Raw genomic sequence first — 21,327 nt, 5'->3', positions numbered from 1 at the left:
CATGATAGTTAAAAGATATTTATTTGTGTGACGCATGAAAGGAGATTTTATTTATTGAAATAGTATACCCAGAATGCCTCCCAGATATAGTATAGATAGATATTACTCAGATGTACTTTATTCTTTCATGTATAATTATTTTTTAAGAACATAATAATATTGATATTGTATTACAAAATCGTGTACTATATGACTAGAATACACTTGCGTTTCGAAAAACTAGTAAATATATGAAAGTAAGTTTTGGTCCAGTATAATTTCTATATACACAGATGATATTCTTGTTAAAGCTTGCAGTTCCGACAAACTTCTGGAAGCAAGCGGCAAATTAACAATACAGTATCAAGATATATATGTTATTGAGCATAATCTCATTTTTGTGATCGACGATTAGTACTAGATGCTACATATCAATATTGAAGGGTTTAATGGCTCATCAAATAAGAATTAAGTTGTACGTATAAAAATAATTACGATATATATACCTATCACTAGTGAATATATTGGCGCTTCGCGCGATTATAAATTATATTATTATATCTATGAAATGATCAATAAATAAATAATAAATACAAACTTATAATATCCCTCTTTCAGTTAGAAAGAAAACCCTCGTAAGCAACTATCACGACCCAAACCAATGAGCCGCGACGAGAGTCTGACCTCTAGCGACCAAACACCCCTAAACACTTATCTGAAACATACTGAACATCAAAGGCCCATAAATGGCATAAACTGATCTCAAAAAAAGAGGGAACACCAGAACTGTACAATCTGCATATATATATATATATATATATATATATATATATATATATATATATATATATATACACACACACAACATGCGGAAGAACAGTGCAAGCCGGCTAGGCTGCTACATATATTGTACACAAAAGAATAGAAGCCGACAAGGCTACATCATCTGACTACTATATATAACTGTCTACAGACCTCTACTAGAATAAAAGTGGTAGAAAGGACGGGACAGGGCCCCGTCATACCCATATGCATACACATCTCAAAAGGGGCATACTAAAACTGACTGTAGCTCCGGATCAAATGGAGCGTACTGACCACTACTAGATCTAGAGGTCCTACTGAGCTGGACCACCTGTCTATCTCCCTGTACCTGCGGGCATGAACGCCGCCCCCCGAGCAACGGGAAGTCAGTACGGATAATGTACCGAGTATGTAAGGCATAAGAACAACAATATATATATATATATACATGAGAATCATGGATAAGATCTGAACTCATAAACTGAAATGACTGACTGCATGTACTTGAATGAACAAGTATTTGTCTAAATTTGCATAAATCTGCGTAACCGACAATGCCTCCGTGAGCACATACTATGCATGCTCATACCTATCATTGATGATCGTGCATCTATATGAGTGCGTATATAACGCCTGATGTACGTGCATATATAACGCCTGTAAGCCTCTATGGCATCTTATCATATCATATTGTCTCCTCTTTGGCCATAATCAATATCATTATCATAGTAGTAATGCGTATATAACGCCTGTATTTCTTCTCATACTTTACATATAACTAGTATTTGCATATATAACGCCTGATATGCATGTGCGTATATAATGCCTTCTAGTCATATGTACATAGATATATAATGAATGTAATGCATGACTAAGCTATTTGCACAAAACTGGCTACAGAAGACTGGGTCCATGAATAGAGTGATTTCTCATAGATAGGGTACATGAACATAAAAGACTGAAGTACTTCTAATGCTTCTAAGAGTAGAGTAATATGGAAGCTCGTTTACTCACTTGTTGGATCATATCATAGGATCATGCCAAAAGAAGGAAAGAATGACCTTAACATACCTTGGAGTATCTCCAATCGCCCAACCTCTACCTCTCGAACTTGCAAGTCTACAATTAAAATAACATAGGGCCTAATTAGGCTATTTACTTCACATACTACCCATCCTCAAATACATATAACGATCAACGAACTATAGACAATAAATTCCTTTGTGAGCTTACAACTTTCCAACTCCTCATTCGATCCCACATCAACTACAATACTCACATCAACAATGACAACACATATACATATCAAAATATAATCACATCCATACCCAATCTTCTCTTAACATAACCCTAAGTCACTATCTTATCTTTCATCCACCTACCACTGCCACAACTATCCCTTCTTTACTCAGAATCACTAAAACTCTTGATATTCAACTTAAATGTAAGGGTAGAAATCATTTACATACCTTGAGGGGTAAAGAATCCCAAGAACCACTTTAACTTCAACTTCCTAAGCTCCACAACTTGAAGAAACCCTAGAAGCAACCCTCTTCTTCACCATCTCGGGTTTACGGGTTCCGGGTCTAGCCCAATCTTCACTAATATGATAAAAATGTTAGAAGAGCAAAATACTAGGGTCTTTTGATTTGGATAGAAGGAAAAAAATGAAATAGAGTCGTGGACCACCTATTTATACTCGAAATTTAAAAGGCTACAGCGGTCCAGTTCGACAAGCTGGTCGACGGCCCGTCGACTTGCTCCTGTAGATGCAAGGATGCGGGATCCAATTGACGTTGCACGTCGACGATCCGTCGAACATGTCGATGACCCATAGACAATGAGTGGTGTCCTGCAGGTTCTTCTGATTCAGTTCAAATCATGTCGATTCGATTCGTTCAACTTCTAACTCTATAAATTGCCAGGAATATCTGCTGGTACCCTCGTACATGGGGTAAGACATTTTCTACCTCCAAACTCAGGATCGGGTCTCTATTCTAAGGGTATACCCGACTAGGAAACCATGGGTTCTACTACTGTGAATACGAGGGGTGTAACATTCTCTCCCCCTTAGGAACATTCATCCTCGAATGTTCAAACAATCCCGGGTTATAAAAATTTCAGCAAAGTTTTCCCTGTACTTATACCAATCCAGCCTGCACGCAACAACCTAAAATAATGCCACACAAGGCCACATACTATAACACACAATACCATGGCCTCACACGACCAATCACGATAACTGAGATGAAATAATACCTGGGGAATATGATATCTCAGATCGAACCTCCTGTACTGCTGGGAATAAATGCGGGTACTCAATCTTCATTGCTTCTTCCGCTTCCCAAGTCACTTCCTCAACATTCTTATCCCTCCACAAGACTTTAACTGAGGCTACATCCTTGGTCCGCAACCGACGGACCTGTCTGTCCAATATAGCCACTGGAACTTCTTCGTATGATAACTGCTTGGTCACTTGAATATCATCCACTGGTATCACTCTCTAAGGATCTCTGATACACTTACGAAGCATAGATACATGAAATACTGGATGCACCAACTCTAACTCAGAAGGTAATCCTAGCTCATACGCAACCGTGCCCACTGTACGGATGATCTTATATTGTTCAATGTATCGAGGGCTCAACTTACCCTTCTTACCAAACCTCATCACTCCTTTCATAGGTGAAACTTTCAGGAACACCCAGTCGCCCATCTTAAACTCTAGCTTACGTCGCCGATTATCCGCATAAGATTTCTGTCGGCTCTGAGCTATTAGCAACCTCTCTCTAATCACTTTCACCTTATCAACTGCTTGTTGAATTAAGTATGGGCCTAGTAACTGATTCTCCCCGACATCGAACCACCCTATGGGCGATCTGCATCTCCGCCCATATAAGGCCTCATAAGGAGCCATCTGAATACTGGAATGGTAACTATTGTTATAAGCAAACTCAATGAGAGGAAAATGATCATCCAACTGCCTTGAAAGTCAAGTACACAAGCTCTAAGCATATCCTCAAGAGTCTGTATAGTACGCTCCGCCTGCCCATCTGTCTGGAGGCGAAACGCAATACTAAGACTTACCTGAGTCCCCAATCTTCGCTGAAAAGACTTCCAGAATTTGGTTGTCAACTGTGCTCCCCTATCTGAAATAATGGCTGAAGGAACACTATGAAGTCGTACAATCTCCTTCACGTAAAGCTTTGCATAATCCTCGGCTGCATAAGTAGTTCTGATAGGCAGAAAATGAACTGACTTTGTGAGTTTATCAACTATGACCCATATCGATCACACTTCCACTGAGTACGGGGCAACCTTTTAATAAAGTCCATATTAATTACCCCCCACTCATGTCGGAATCTCCATAGCCTGCAATAGGCCTCCAGGCTTCTGGTGCTCTATTTTGACCTGCTGATAATTTGCACACTGAGCGACAAATTCTGCTACATCTCTCTTCATGCCATCCCACCAATAAACTTCCTTGAGATCATGGTACATCTTCGTTGAGCCTGGATGAATCGAATAGCGAGAGTAATGTGCCTCTCCCATAACCTGCTGACGGAGTCCTGCAACACTAGGGACACAATCTACCTCGATACCTGAGTACTCCATCACCTGTGATCACAAAGGGTGTCTTTTCTTCCTGAGGGGTTGTATCTTGGTAAGAACTAAAACAGGATCCTCATACCTACGCTCCTTTATCTCTACTACCAAGGATGATACCGCTGTGTCTTGAACAGTAACTTCTGCATCACCTGAATCTATCAATCGAATTCCGAGACTAGCCAATCAATGAACCTCACGGACCATTTCTCTTTTCTCTGGCTACACGTGAGACAAGCTACCCATAGATTTAGGACTGAGGGCATTGGCTACTATATTAGCCTTCTCGGGATGGTACAGAATATCCACATCATAATCTTTTAACCTCTCCAACCATCGTCTCTGGCGTAAGTTTAAGTCCTTCTGCGTAAAGATGTACTGGAGACTCTTATGATCAGTATAGATATCAACATGGACACCGTATAAGTAGTGCCTCCATATTTTCAAGGCATGAATCACTGTCGCTAATTCAAGATCATTGGTTGGATAATTCTTCTCGTGCTTCTTCAACTGTCTAGAAGCATAAGCGACAACCTTACCGTGTTGCATCAACACACAGCCCAATCCAACACCTGAAGCATCACAATATACCACATAGCTATCTGCTCCTTCTGGAAGAGTCAAAACGGGTGTTGAAGTTAACTATCTTTCAACGTCTGAAAACTCTGCTCACAAGCATCCGTCTATTGGAACTTAGTGATTTCTAAGTCAATTTAGGCAATGGGGCTGAAAGAAAGGAGAATCCTTCTACAAACCTTCTATAATAACCTACCAAGCCCAAGAAACTACGTATCTCCGTTGGTGTCATGGGCCTTGGCCAATTCTTCACAGCCTCAATCTTCTGGGAATCCACTCTAATGCCTTCCTCTGAAATAATGTGACCCAGAAAAGCCACAGAGTTCAACCAGAACTCATACTTAGAAAACTTGGCATACCACTCTTTACCTCGAAGAATTCCAAGCACTGTCCGCAGATGTTCTGCATGATCGGCCTCTGACGGCGAATAAACCAGAATATCATCTATGAACACAATCACGAACGAATCTAGAAAGGGCCCGAGTACACGATTCATCAAATCCATGAATACAACTGGGGCATTAGTTAGCCCGAACGACATAACACGAAACTCATAGTGGCCATATCTAGTCCGGAATGCCGTCTTCGGAATGTCCTCTTCCTTGACCCTGACCTGGTGATATTCGGATCTCATATCTATCTTCGAGAAATATTTAGCGCCTTGCAACTGATTGAATAAGTCATCGATCCTTGGGAGCGGATATTTATTCTTTACAGTCACTTTATTCAATTGCCTATAATCAATACACATTCGCAAAGAGCCATCCTTCTTTCTCACAAATAATACCAGCGCTCCCCACGGTGATGTACTAGGCCTGATAAATCCCTTCTCAAGCAAATATTTCAACTGCTCCTTCAATTCCTTCAACTCCGCAGGTGCCATCCTATAAGGAGGAATAGATATTGGCTGAGTGTCTGGCAATAGGTCAATAGTGAGATCAATCTCCTTCTCTAGAGGAATGCCTAGAAGCTCATCTGGAAATACTTCTGGGAACTCATTAACCACAGGAACAGACTGAATAGTCGGCGACTCTACTTGCACATCTTGAACTCGAACTAGGTGAAATTTATACCCTTTTCTGATCATCTTCTCTGCCTTAAGGTAGGAAACAAACCTGCCTCTAAGCGAAGCAGCATTGCCCTTCCATTCTAGGACTGGCTCGCTTGGGAACTGGAATCGAGCCATCTTTGCTCTACAATCAAAATTAGCATAACAAGAATCCAACTAGTCCATGCCCATAATAACATCAAAATCAATCATATCTAACTCAATTAGATCTGCTACGGTATGGTGGTTACAAACTATAACAACACAGTCCCGGTATACTCGCCTAGCTATAACTGGATCACTAACTGGCGTAGACACCTCAAAAGGTCTAATCAACTAGGGCTCTACGCCAAACTTCCCAGCAACAAAGGGTGTAACATATGATAAAGTGGAACATGGATCAATCAGTGCATACACATCATAGGAGGAAACTGATAATATACCTGTAACAACATCAGGAGACGTCTCACGGTCCTGTCTACCAGCTAATGCATACACATGGTGCTGAAGACCGCTCGAGATGGATGCTCCACTCCTTCCCCTACCTCACCCTGCTGGCGTCTGAAAAGCTTGCCCTGAAGGGCGCACTGCAGAAGATGAGCCAGCCACAGACCCTGTAGGCTGAACCATACCTGAACCAACCCCCATCGGGCACTCCCTCATCCTGTGGGCTGTCCACAAGCGTAGAAAATATCTGAACCCAACCGACACTGACCTGCATATAACTTGCCACACTGGGAACATCGCGGCAAAAGGGGCGTCATCTGGCCTGACTCTAGTCGGTACTGAGAGCCTGACGCTCTAGAACTCTAGCCCGCTCCTGAATAAGAAGACCGGTCAAACCTCAGACCTGGGAACCGCAGAGGTGCACTCCCTGCCGGCTAATAAGAGTACCCGGAATGCTGCTGTCTCTATCCTCCCCTGAACTCGCTAACCATATCAAAAGATCTAGACCTCTTACCACGGCTCCAGTCACGCTCACGCTCTATCCTCCACTGGCATTTACGATCCTCCAAATTCTGTGCATACGCCTGTATACGGGAGATATCCATGCCTGGCTGTAGCGCAGCAGTCGTGCACTCATCTATTAAGTGTGGCCCTAGACCGATAACAAAGTGATGAACTCTATCCTCCATCTCAGCCACCATGGCTGGAGCATATCTTGCCAAAGAATCGAAGTGTACACAATACTCTTGTACATTCATACTACCCTACTCAATATGTAGGAACCTGTCTGCTCGGGCCCATCGGACCTCTGGAGGTAAGTAATGGCGAAGAAAAGCATTTGAGAACTCTCGCCACACAGCTGGAGGGGCATTTTCTCCCCTTGATAACTCTCATGCCTGATACCACTGTATCGAAATATCCCAGAGTCTATATGAATCCAACTCTACCGACTCAACCTCATCCGTGTGCATAACCCTCAAGGTCCTCTGCATACCATTAATGAAATCTTGGGGGTCCATATTTTGCTTCACCACAGAAAACGCAGGAGGACCTAACCCAAGGAAGGTCTTAACCCTCGAACTACTGGACCTGTCTGCTAGGTCAACACCAACTCCCTGCCGCTGTGCCTGGGCGGCAACTAATCTGGTCAACAATCGTACCGCATCCCGTACATCCTGGGCCTCTGCATCCGGCTGAGGAACTAGGGATGGTGCCGGGGGCGGGATATGCGATGTCTCGAATGGACCCTCACTCTGAATCTAATCCTGGGCCTTCATGACCTGTCGGGTACGGCTAGTGGCTTCACCGACCGCTCTCTTGCCCTTCTGGGCGGCTGTAGCTTTCTTGCGGGGTATCGCTAAAGTCAGAACAATTCATCAAGAGCGAATGCTTAACACAGGGCTCTATCGCACAATCTAAGAGAGAAAGAATGACATCATCCTAAATGTCCTGTAGCCTCCTGTTTATAAGTGTGGTGCACAACATGCCCATAAACAAGACTCTACTAGACACGGTCTGTAGACAACCCTAGGATGAAACTGTTCTAATACCACTTATGTCACGACCCAAACCGATGAGCCGCGACGGGAGTCTGACCTCTAGCAAGCAAACACCCCTAAACACTTATCTGAAACATACTGAACATCAAAGGCACATAAATGGCATAAATTGATCTAAAAAAAAGAGGGAACACCAGAACTCTGTACAATCTGCATATATATATATATATATATATATATATATATATATATATATATATACACAACATGCGGAAGAACAGTGCAAGCCGGCTAAGCTGCTACATATACTTTACACAAAAGAATAGAAGCCGAAAAGCCTACATCATCTGACTACTACATACAATTGTCTACAGACCTCTATTATAATAAAAGTGGTAGAAAGGACGGGACAGGGCCCCGTTATCCCCATATGCATACACATCTCAAAAGGGGCATACCAAAACTGACTGTAGCTCCCGATCGAATGAAGCGTACTGACCACTGCTAAATCTAGAGGTCCTACTGAGCTGGACCACCTGTCTGTCTCCCTGTACCTGCGGGCATGAACGCAGCCTCCCGAGCAACGGGGAGTCAGTACGGATAATGTACCGAGTATGTAAGGCATAAGAACAACAACATATATATATATATATATATATATATATATATATATATATATATATATATATATATATATATATATATATATATATATATATATATACATGAGAATCATGGATAAGATCTGAACTCATAAACTGAAATGACTGACTGCATGTACTTGTATGAACTAGTATCTGTCTAAATCTGCATAAACCTGCGTAACCGACAATGCTTCCGTGGGCACATACTATGCATGCTCATACCTATCAATGATGATCGTGCATCTATATGAGTGCGTATATAACGCCTGATGTACGTGCGTATATAACTCCTGTAAGCCTCTATGGCATCTTATCATATCATATTGGCTCCTCTTTGGCCATAATCAATATCATTATCATAGTAGTAATGCGTATATAATGCCTGTATTTCTTCTCATACTTTACATATAACTAGTATTTGCGTATATAACGCCTGATATGCGTGTGCGTATATAATGCCTTCTAGTCAAATGTACATAGATATATAATGAATGTAATGCATGACTAAGCTATATGCACAAAACTGGCTACATAAGACTGGGTCCATGAATAGAGTGATTTCTCATAGATAGGGTACATGAACATAAAAGACTGAAGTACTTCTAATGCTTCTAAGAGTAGAGTAATATGGAAGCTCGTTTACTCACTTGTTGGATCATATCATAGGATCATGCCAAAAGAAGGAAAGAATGACCTTAATATACCTTGGAGTATCTCCAATCGCCCAACCTCTACCTCTCGAACTTGCAAGTCTACAATTAAAATAACATAGGGCTTAATTAGGCTATTTACTTCACTTACTACCCATCATCAAATACGTATAACGATCAACGAACTAGAGACAATAAATTCCTTTGTGAGCTTACAACTCTCCAACTCCTCATTCGATCCCACATCAACTACAATACTCACATCAACAATGACAACACATATACATATCAAAATATAATCACATCCATCCCCAATCATCTCTTAACATAACCCTAAGTCACTATCTTATCTTTCTTCCACCTACCACTGCCACAACTATCCCTTCTTTACTTAGAATCATTAAAACTCTTGATACTCAACTTAAATGTAAGGGTAGAAATCATTTACATACCTTGAGGGGTCAAGAATCCCAAGAATCACTTTAACTTCAACTCCCTAAGCTCCACAACTTGAAGAAACCCTAGAAGCAACCCTCTTCTTCACCATCTCGGGTTTACGGGTTCCGGGTCTAGCCCAATCTTCACTAATATGATAAAAATGTTGGGAGAGCAAAATACTAGGGTCTTTTGATTTGGAGAGAAGGAAAAATATGAAATAGGGTCGTGGACCACCTATTTATACTCGGAATTTAAAAGGCTACAGCTGTCCGGTTCGACGAGTGGGTCGACGGCCCGTCGGCGTGTCGATGGTCCGTCGACTTGCTCTGTCCACCTGCGCCTGCAGATGCAAGGCTGCGGGATCCAATCGACGCCGCACGTCGACGGTCCGTCGAACATGTCGACGACCCGTCGACGATGACTGGTGTCCTGCAGGTTCTTCTGATTCAGTTTAGATCACGTCGGTTCGATTCGTTCAACTTCTAACTCTATAAATTGCCAGGAATATCCTCTGGTACCCTCGTACACGGGGTAAGACATTTTCTACCTCCAAACTCGAGCTCGGGTCTCTATTCCAAGGGCATACCCGACTAGGAAACCATGGGTTCTACTACTATGAACACGAGGGGTGTAACAGGAGCATACATTTTGAGTTGATTATATTCATATACTAATTCATACATTAGGATTATTCAAGCATATATTTCTGTATATTATATAGTTAATTATACCTTTTCAATGAAGCTTGTTTAAGTATTACCTAGTTAAGAATAATTCAAGGTGTATATATTAGAAATAATAAGGTAAAGTTATATTAAAATACATAAATTTCATCTTATAACAATTACTAATTAATATACACTTAATTGTATATTGAGAAAATAGAATTTTATATAGATGGATTTAAACTTTTGATTAATCAAAAGTCTTTTTAGGCAGTAGATTAGGATTGATATTTAGAGAAACATCAGTAATGAGCTTTCTAAATTTCAAAATATTCCTTGAAGTCGAGAGCATATGCATTGAACAATTTTGTCTTCCTACTACCCTCTAACTAATGACTATATTTAAAAGCTTCCTAATTCTCTATACATGAAAACTGTCTGTTTTAGTTTCCTTATATTTAAATAGCACTTAATCTATCATATTAGTAGTTACATTATCGCGATATAAGTTCTTATGCTTTGATTTCTGCTACTATTTGTTATTTTGTACTTTGATTATCTTATTTTATCTGTGATAGCTACTGCTCCCTTACAAACTGCTTCATCATGGCTTAGTCGATTTAGTTATTTTCATTTCCATATCGCTTTGAATCTCTTGGCCTTATCCGACCTCTTTTTATGCTTTTATGCTTTCTATTGAGCCGAGGGTCTTTCGGAAACAACAGTCCTACCTTGGTAGGAGTCAGGTCTGCGTACACTCTACCCTCCCCAGACCTCACGTTGTGGGATTTCACTGGGTTGTTGTTAATCTATCATAACAACGGTACAATAATAATGAGGCATTTTCGTTACAAACTAAATTCTACAAATACTCAAAGTTTGCTCCTACGATCATATGTTACCGGTCATTATTCTTCGTGCATTAATAGTGGTTGAAGAAGAAAAATGTCTTCAGCATTGGATTAATGTTTCCAATTTGATCAAGAACCAAATATATTGTAGGCTTAATACCTAGATGGACCCTTAAGCTTGGCATGTTTTGTAAGATAGGCATATAAACTTACAAGGTGACCAGATAGACACTTAAACTTACTCAAAGTGTATTTTTCAAGTTTTCCAGTTGTTTTGAAAACAAAAACTATATTTTTCAAACACTCACAATTTTCATGGGCAAACAAGCCCTAAATATATCACAAAATATTTTTTTTAAAATGCAAAAATAAGGCAAACGCATATACATGAGACTATAAATGTGCACTTAAACCAATAAATACTCGTTAATCGCAATTTTGCAGCTTTCAATTAACTCGGTTTTTTTTTTTTACACTTGAATAATTAAAAAAAAAAAAACTTTAACCAATAAAAATCCTTAAAAAAAGAAATTTCAAATTAAGAAAACTGTAAAGCCGAGAAGAAAATCCTTAAAAAAAAGAAATTTCTTAATTTGAAATTTCTTTTTTTAAGGATTTTTATTGGTTAAAGTTATTGTTTTTTAATTATTCAAGTGTAAAAAAAAAAACCGAGTTAATTGAAAGTTGTAAAATTGCGATTAGCGAGTATTTATTGGTTTAAGTGGACATTTATAGTCTCATGTATATGCGTTTGCCTTATTTTTGCATTTTAAAAAAAATATTTTGTGATATATTTAGGGCTTGTTTGGCCATGAAAATTGTGAGTGTTTGAAAAATATAGTTTTTGTTTTCAAAACAACTGGAAAACTTGAAAAATACACTTTCAGTAAGTTTAAGTGTCTATCTGGTCACCTTGTAAGTTTATATGCCTATCTTACAAAACATGCTAAGTTTAAGGGTCCATCTAGGTATTAAGCCTATATTGTAAAAGCCTTCATTGAATAATTGTGTCTTCCTTGTTATCAAATTATCCATTTAAAATATGATTCAAAACATAACAAAATGAGTTATTTAGAGTAAGTTACACAAACATAATTTTCACGCTTTCTCATTGTGACTAAATCTCAGACTCCTAAATTAGTCACAATTAACTTTAGTTTTTATTTTCAATATATAATTCTATCCTAATCAAATATAATTTTACTGATTTATTATTCAAAAAAAAAAAAAAATTAAACATCCAGTGTGCAGAAATAATGGAAATGATAGAATCAACTAATTAGATATATACGATGAGACAATTACTTCCCGACGTTCATATTCTCTGAGAATTTATCAAATCACCGTAACCACCCACCAAGACAAAAATACGATTAACTCCTTACATAAAATAATAAACAAAGAAAAAAATTCAAAGCCCGTAAAATAGAAGGAGCAAAAACATTATCAAATTAAATTAAAATCAAGCCATCTAAATATTAAAATGATAAATTAGTAGGACAACTCACTGTCAAAATGTGGCAAAAGTTGTATTGGAGCCTGATACCAAAGGAAAGATGGGAAAGAAAATCTAACATGTAGAGGTATTTTATACCAGATTACTCCAAAATTCATATTTAAGGTGCCACTTTAAAACCCATGCACGTTGCCCCTTAATAAATACTCACTACAGAAGTAAATACACAAGTCTCTTAAGCATGATGGTGAAAACAAATAGTAGTTAAGAGGTATTTTGTAACTGAAGTATTTATAATGAGATGCAATAAATTAAGAGCCCGTTTGGGTTGGCTTATAAGTTGCTGAAAACAGCTTATAAGTTGCTTTCAGCTTTTTTTGAATGTTTGGCTGACCAGCTTATAAGTCATTTTGTGCTCAAATAAGTCCAAAAAAATAATTAGGCTGGTTTAGCTTAGCTTATCTAAAGCAGCTTATAAGCTGCTTTTTTTAAGCCCATCCAAACAGGCTCTAAATAGAATAGATAATGATCAATTTCTAATAGCTTAAACAAATTGAATAAAAATGAAATGAAAGAAAAAAGGAGAAAAAAGATAAATAGAATCCTTGGCCATAGAGAGGTGTTACATCACTTTGTCTATGCCTAGCTTTATATTATATAATGTAAAGATGATTCAATTCCTAGTTTAACGACTCAAATCTTGGCTCCAAAACCATTTTGTTCTTCTTTTTTCTTCTCTCTTACATAATCTAATGTATATCATATGTGTGAATTATATATCATAAAGGATAATGACGCCAGTGAAAGTGCGGAGGGGGGGGGGGGGCTTGCAGCTTTTTCGTTTAGTTAATCGACTGTCTGAGGTCCGTAGTCGGCTACATCTTGTAAGTGAAAGTAACTTTGAACCAGTGCAGAATTTAAAGTGCTAAAAGTAAATAACAGTAGATGTTTTTATACTGGTTCAGATCCAATGTAGATCCTACTCCAGTCCCTTTGGGTTACAAGGGTGTTCTCTGCAGCTCTTTGTAATTGTTTTTGGTACAATGGTTTGTTTGAATGTCACGGCCCAAATCACGGATCGTGCGGGCACCTACCCAATCCCACCTGGTAGGTGAACCCTTTCCAAATGCTTAACTTCACCAAAATAAGAAGAATAAATAACTAGCCATTTACAAACATCATTCTAGGAGAAGAAGATAATAAAGGATTACTTTATTCAATAACCGTTTCCGAAAACTGGGTCTGGACTCGTACAAGAGCTTCTAGGATTTACAAGTCAGAATGAAATACAATACAACCTAAGTACAATCTCTGTTTAGAATGAAAGTTAACAGAAAGCTTTGGAGTGGACACCAAGAGATCTTCGGAAGCTAATGAAATCTCGAACATAACCTGTAACAACTCTACACCCAAATAGGGTGTAGCAAGAGTAGTATCAGTAGAACACATGTACTGGTAAGCATCATAGGCCGACAACGATTAGGAAAACATATATAACATATAGAAACCAATAGATCAGAATGGTAGGCAATCAAACCCAGTTAATAGGCATGCTCAGATAATGGCCCACAACAAATAATTACATAATGGCAATTGTCTCAGATCATGGGACTCCATCTCTATCTATCCAAGGGATGGAAGGGCAGAGGCCTTTGATGTCCCCTCCAGTCAAGAATTGGGGCCTCACAATCACTAGCCAATATGCTTTTCTCTCATGCCTTTCTTCGTTCATGGTTCGATATTTTGGTGTCCTAGGCGTAGAAGAACCACACCAATCCATCCCGAACTTGGTGGTTAAACTCTACTGCAGTGACGATACTGTAGGGGAGGTCCTGCGGAAAAATAGCTCGACGCCAGGATGATAAAAAGCTTAACACCTCTCATTCTTATTACTTTTTCAATATGAAAACGAAAAAAAAAATGAAAAATCAAAAGGTCGTTTTATTCAAAACCCCAATTGTGACATCCCTTCTCTCCCACTTCACACCTTGGAACGCACCCTTCTTATAGAGATAAACGCGCTTTCACACGATTTAACCTTCTAATCCTCAGTCCATTGGTTTTCTAAATACAGACTCATACACAGATAACCTGTCTCAACTCATCAAACAGAAAGGTCTTATTGTATTCTATTCACATCCTAAGTCATACTTCCAAATACTCAATATATGTCCTAACTACCAAGAATCCTACCACGTAACTTAACAATTCTTTATAGAGCATTACGCAACCAAAGAGCGGACAATAAAGAAATCACAAAGATGTAAATGCAGTGCACATGAGTGGGAATGTATGAAATGCAATGGCCAATATCACAAACCATACACACATGCTACGGACGGAAAAGTCATAACTCATGGAGGACCTGAGAATTCCATGTACCAGTCACTCCGCGTACAACCCAGAGATGACTTCCACAACACTATCCACTCCGCACACAGCCCAGAGATGGCTTCCATATCAAAGTTGTCCATAATCTCGGATGTTCCTTTCTCACTTATCATCACAGTTCGTATCAATGTATCATGTAAAATGTGTATGAATGCTATGCATGATATCAATATCAAATGTAATCATAATCAAATCTCATTCGTGACTCTACATGAGTGCACATCACAATAACAATCCCGAATCAAAGTCCTTTCCTTTATCAATGATAAATGACAAGAATAGTGAGAGATGAACGTATCACAACCTCAACATAGCAAATAAGTAACGAGCCCAACACCACACACATAGCAACAAGCCAAATAACAATAAACGAGGTGACAAGCCCACAAGTCATCAACAGTACCAACCTAAGAATATCCATCCTAACTTCATACTCGAAGGCTTAGCATGCTTTCTCCATCAATAACTAACTTCTACATATGCTTCGCTAACTGAAGTCTAACCGAAAGGTAAATAGGGAAACAAGTTCAGCATATAACACATGGCATAAGACCAATAATGCTAACAAGCCACAAGTCCACATGGTCACAACAAATACGACAAGTTTAATATCATAAAATGACGACAAGCCACACATAAATAATACCAACCTAGAGTATCCATCCCAACACCATGTTTGAAGACCTAAGCATACTGTCTCCATCAATCTCTACTAATCACATATGAAATCCTAATCAGATTCTAACTCAAGTAAGTCGTAACCTACTTTGAAGCCAAACAGGTGCCATAAACGTCCACTTGAACTTCACCTTCGGTTTCCCGAAAAATACCGAGACGGGAGGGGTCTAGGAAATGCAAGTAAATCGAGTAAGCAAGGAGTTAAGATTATATGATTTGTTACAATCCAAGAAGGATTCTAGAACACCTCAGAAACGACCTCGGACCCACAAGGGTAAAATTTGAACTTCCCCTCAAACTAGCTTACTAAGTTCTCCATTGATTAACAACCTAACTTCCATAATTAACTAACCCAAACAAGACATCAATTCCTTTTATCTTTGAAACCCCCAATTTTAATAAGAACCCTACACTAACCCATTTGGAACATCCAAAATAAGATTTAGAGATAAAAGTAAGAAATGTTCTTCCCAAGCTAAGCTTACCTCAATAACCTTCTCCTACCTTTAGATTAGTTCTAGATGTCTTTTAACCACTTAAAAGTTTTCAAGTCACAAAGTTTTCCCACAACTCCAATTCTTAAGTAGAGAAAGTACAACAATGGAAGCTAAGGAATAAGGATGGAAGGAATGAGATAGAGTAGACTTACCCTTCCCAATGGCCATGGATATGCTCTGGAAATCCTCTCCAACCAGCCCTAGAAGAGTATTGGTCTAAAAATGAGGTCCAATCCCGAAATAGAGAAATAAATACTAGGGCAGATTCAGCGACTTTCGCTGTGGCGGAAGGAGGTTCGCTGAGGCGGTCCTGCTTTCGGGGAGGACCGTTTCGCTGAGGCGGTCCTGCTTCCGCAGAGGACCGTTTTGCCTAGGGGGACCAACTTAAAATGCCAATTTTCGCTGAAGCGAATGAACTTCCGCGGGTGTGGGCTCGCCGGCGCAGCCCGATACTCGCTGGAGCGGAACGACTGAGTCCGAAAATCCTGAGTTGATTTAAATTCCTTTCCTGATCCGCCTATAAGCCACCCTTACTCGAAAACTCCACGCATTAGTACGAAGGAATGAGACCCATTGGAGGGTGTTTCGGGGAATGAATACGAAATTCCTATAATGACCAAACGGGTCATTACATTGAATGAAGCTCCTACGTCTACACTCAAACACTCGTAATTTTTTTGATACAATGCCTCACCAACTATGATTATTCTCTCATCTCCTTTTTGCTTACACAATAAATCACTCAGAATTACAATGCTTATGAAAAGTAGAGCAAAGAACTAGAGAAGTTGGGACGAAAGTATATATTTGTTCGTCTTGACAGGAGCCTATATATACTTCAAGAATCCAGTCGTTGGCTCTATGGCAGAGAATGCAACCAAAGAGTTTTGATCCTTGGAAAAAAGAATTGATTGATCCTATTTCCAAGAATAAGGGTAAGCTTTTAAATCTTCAATCCCAAGATATGATCGTTGGTACTGCTTTCCATCCTTGAGAGGGATTTGTCATTGATTGCTGATTTTCCTTCTTTCAATATAGTCTTCAATCTCGTACTGCTGATTTTCCTTTACTTCAATCTCTTACTGCATTGATGTTCTTCCACATTCCTTGATACTTATATTTAGTGCTCCTTTGACTCGTGTGCTGTCCAAGATCTTTTTCCTTGATCTGCAGTATATCTTGGCGTCCTTAGCTTGTAATAGCTGATTAGGTTAGTCTAGCTCTTAACGAATGGGCCTCACTTGATTTCTTTTGTGTCATCATTGTTTCCTTCGTTTTGGACCTTAGATCCATGTGTTGTACGTTGGGCTCAACTGTTTTACCTACACAGTTGAAATTGTCATCATTAAAATCATGACACTAACAATCGGTAGTGGCTCGAAACTTCCGATTAGAGATGAAGAAGATAGCCGTTTGAGGCCAGGAATACAGAAGAGCATAAAATGTCGTTCCATCATTGACCTCCACAAGGTGATTCATGCCTTCTGTTTATTTCTTCTTATTATAGCTATATCTAACAGTTCTCAGTAAAAAGAGTATATAATATCCTCTTATGCTGTAATAGGAACCAAAAACTAAGAACACTTAGAATTTATGAGATGTATAATTTTGGATTTCTTTTATGACGGTGATATCTAGGTCAGCTTGCGTGTATCTCAATTATTTACCTGTAATTTTGGACTTGGTTCAATAATATGGATTTGTGAAATACTATTTTGACATAGATAAGACTGCACGCATTGAAAAATATGAAAATATTTTCAGTCCATTGATCTTATAAATACCAAGGTAAAGAAATTGTTTTAATGCTTAAAATCTTGTTTAAAACTAGTTTATAAGTATTTGTTCATCAATAGTTTGTTCATACTTCCTTCTTTCTTATCAGGCTTTGTTAGCGAAATTTGGAGATTTTTATTTTGCCATTTAGAAAATTGAAACAATAATTTTTATTTTATTTTTTATTAGCTGATCAAGTTTCCTTACATTGCACAGTGTACTAATAGGCTGGGATTATTTTTACTGATCGATAAAATTCGATGAAATCCATATCTGTAAAATAAAGAAAGGGGAAATTCTTTATGGTAAAAAATTGCTATCACCAGTTGAGGATGAATGTATTTTTTTGTTTTGTTTTGCAAAAACTATAATCAAACACAACTCCATCTTCAACTCCAACTTTAAAAATTTCAAATACAGTGAAAAATATTTGGTTTCTACGATCAAATGCCTTAATTTTACACACAGTGAAAATATTTTTCATTTATAAAATCTAAGAGATTTAAACATCATTTAGTTTTGGAGGTGACACAGTTATTGTTGTTCTGAAGAAACTAGTAACTATATCAGTATATGATAAGATGAACCTTGGATCTAATTCAATGGCAGAGCTACAGTATAACAAGGGTAGTAAGACGAATACCCTTCGCTGAAAAATTATATCGTGCATATAAGTAATGTCCTATGCTATGTGGTTATGTTTTGCATTTTCAACACCCTTGATACTATTGTGCGAGGTAACCCAGGGGTGAAGTGTGCTCAACGAAAGTCCCAAACAGCACAGCTCAGTGTGCGCAGGTTTGATTCCTGCTAGAGGCTTTTTAGTTTATTTTTTAGTCTTTTTAGGCCAGTGTAATTCCATAAGTAGAGTCTAAAAAATAATTATGAACCAGCCGAGAAACGAACCCGGGTCTGTAACGTGGCAGGATACTATTCTACCAGCAGACCACTGGTGCTTTGTAAAATGGTGTATTTTTTACTTTCTTTTTCTTTTAATTAAATTTTCTAAACTAAATTTAAAGTAATTGTTTAATTGAAAGTTACGTACTTAATAAACAAATTTTATAAGTTCTCTGTAACTCCATCGAAATCGAAAGCTAAGATGCTCTATAAAGAAAATTCCATCTTAGTTCTGCTCTCCATTCTACGTGTCTCGTTATTACTGTTGTCATCGCTAGAGGCTGCTGAAAACTTGAAGCCTAATAGTGATTCAATTCTAGGTTGAATTCTCTTCTCTCCTTCATTTTTTTTTTTTTTTGGCTTCGTCTTTCACTTCATGTTAAATTAAATATGAAAACATTATTGATCCTTTCAAATTTTGATTGAAGCTAAATACTGCATAGTTTGATTATAAATTTCCGGTGCACCCTTTTATAAAAGAAATTATAAATATTGCGTAGTTTAATTTTAAAATTTTCACCGCACCTATTCATAATTTTTTTTACGAATATTGTCTAGTTTTTTTCTACTTATGTAAAGCTTGAACACCTTTCACGAAATTTTTGGCTCTGTTACTGGTCTAACTCATACCTCAAAAGCTAGATCAAGTAATGAGGATTGCCTAAAGCAAGAATAAAGAGACCGTCCATCCCTTAAATGAACGACGTGGGACTCTTTAACAGTAACTTTTATCTTGGTTGCTTAGCTTATGATGTCAGACTAACATCAAATATTGCCTGCAATTGCGGGTATACCTATTTTGTTTTGTTAGGAAAAAGGGATAGCTCTATTACTCTGGTGTGTTGAGTTTAATTTGATGGCGTGCGTAAATTAAGAGAAGGTAATTATGCTGCTCAAAAGTCAAAGCTATTGCACACTTCCATTTATTTTGCAACGTACGCAATTGTTATATATAAATAAATTAAGGACATAATGTTAGTTTTGTTTTTTCTTCATATAACATATTGATGGAATCAATAAACCAAAGAGATGATTATCAACTAATAGTTATTATCTCAGAAAGTCATTTTTGTTCTTAATTTTAACTTTCTGATATAATAACTATTAGTTGAGTGACCATCTGAGAAATCTATTTTTATATTTTGTGTCAATATTGACATATAACACAAGATGATCTTATATATATATCGATAATGACATATAACTCATGATAGCATAGCACATATTAATATCCATTGAAGATGATGGGAAAGATGATTAACACATGTTAGCAAATATAAATAACCATCAAGTATGATTAACACAAAATGACTAAGATATTTCTATGAATAGAAATAAACACCCTTTCATGATCCGAAATTAATGATACCTATTCAAATTTGATAATATTCAATATTAGAGTTTTCATTGTATCCTTAAAAACATGTTATTATGATCATATATAAAAATATCATGTCATATTTCAAGTCACAAGTTCAAATAATATTATCAGCCTATAGTCTTCATTTCTTTATTAAATTTCATTCTCAGTAACATATGGAATACTAAATGAATGAATTAAGGAATCAAAAACCCAAAATATACCCAGGAGCGAAAGGATGGATATGAGTCCTTGGGTGGGATAAGATCTAATCACTGTCGCTACCGCTGCTGCTACTGCTGCTGTCCTCGCCATGCTTCTTCTCCTTCTTCTCTTTCTTCTTCTTCTTCTTCTTCTTCTTCTTCTTCTTCTCTCCATCCTTGTGATCATGATCTTCGCCATGTAGCTTCTCTTTGATCCTCTCCCTATGCCCCTCCCCCTTCTCCTTCATCTTATCCTTGTGTCCCTCGCCCTTCTCTTTCCTCTTATCGTCGTCCTTGTGGTCTCCCCCCATGTGGAGTTTCTCCTCTATCTTGTTCACTATTCCTGACATTTTTGCGATTCGAGTGATCACTTTAATGGCGACTGACGTAGGTATTTATAGGGAAAATCTTGACATTTTACGTACGTGTAAATTTTTACAAAACTAATCTACAATTCCATAAAGAAAAAAACAAACCACTGGTAATTTAGGAAAATATTAGGAAAAAAAAAAATACTCTAACAGACGCCATAGAACAAAGGTTTGTTGCATCTCCATTACGTGGATTCCATTAATCCAACCAAGTGTATTTCTTCCCCCTCTTCTGCCTGTTATTACTCCATTATTTACGGAACAATTTCATCTCAAAACACATTTAAAGACAAAGAAAGAGAGAGTGGAATATGTTTTGATTTCACCCAAAAGCTTTTTGCTGATTGAATCAAGAGGGTTTAAAAGCTATGTCAAAAAAATTTCAATATGGTCTGGTTCAAATATATGTGTTGACTAATCACCAACGGCTAGACTCACCCATCTAAAAATTGTTTAAAATCATTAGTTGCAATTTGTAAAATATTCGG

General features: G+C 38.0%; 1 protein-coding gene across 1 annotated transcript; it reads right to left on the bottom strand.

Moving 5' to 3' along the window:
* Window positions 1-20,385: 20,385 nt before the first annotated feature.
* On the bottom strand, window positions 20,386-21,066 carry LOC132620485 (dehydrin HIRD11-like). The gene has a single exon (XM_060335165.1). It carries the CDS (start codon window positions 20,816-20,818, stop codon window positions 20,534-20,536), a length of 285 nt encoding a protein of 94 aa, XP_060191148.1. The 5' UTR covers window positions 20,819-21,066; the 3' UTR covers window positions 20,386-20,533.
* Window positions 21,067-21,327: the final 261 nt, after the last annotated feature.

This window comes from Lycium barbarum, chromosome 2, assembly GCF_019175385.1.
Source record: "Lycium barbarum isolate Lr01 chromosome 2, ASM1917538v2, whole genome shotgun sequence".
In the NCBI taxonomy this organism is placed as follows: Eukaryota; Viridiplantae; Streptophyta; class Magnoliopsida; order Solanales; family Solanaceae; genus Lycium; species Lycium barbarum.
This window is presented reverse-complemented; position numbering and strand designations above follow the sequence as displayed.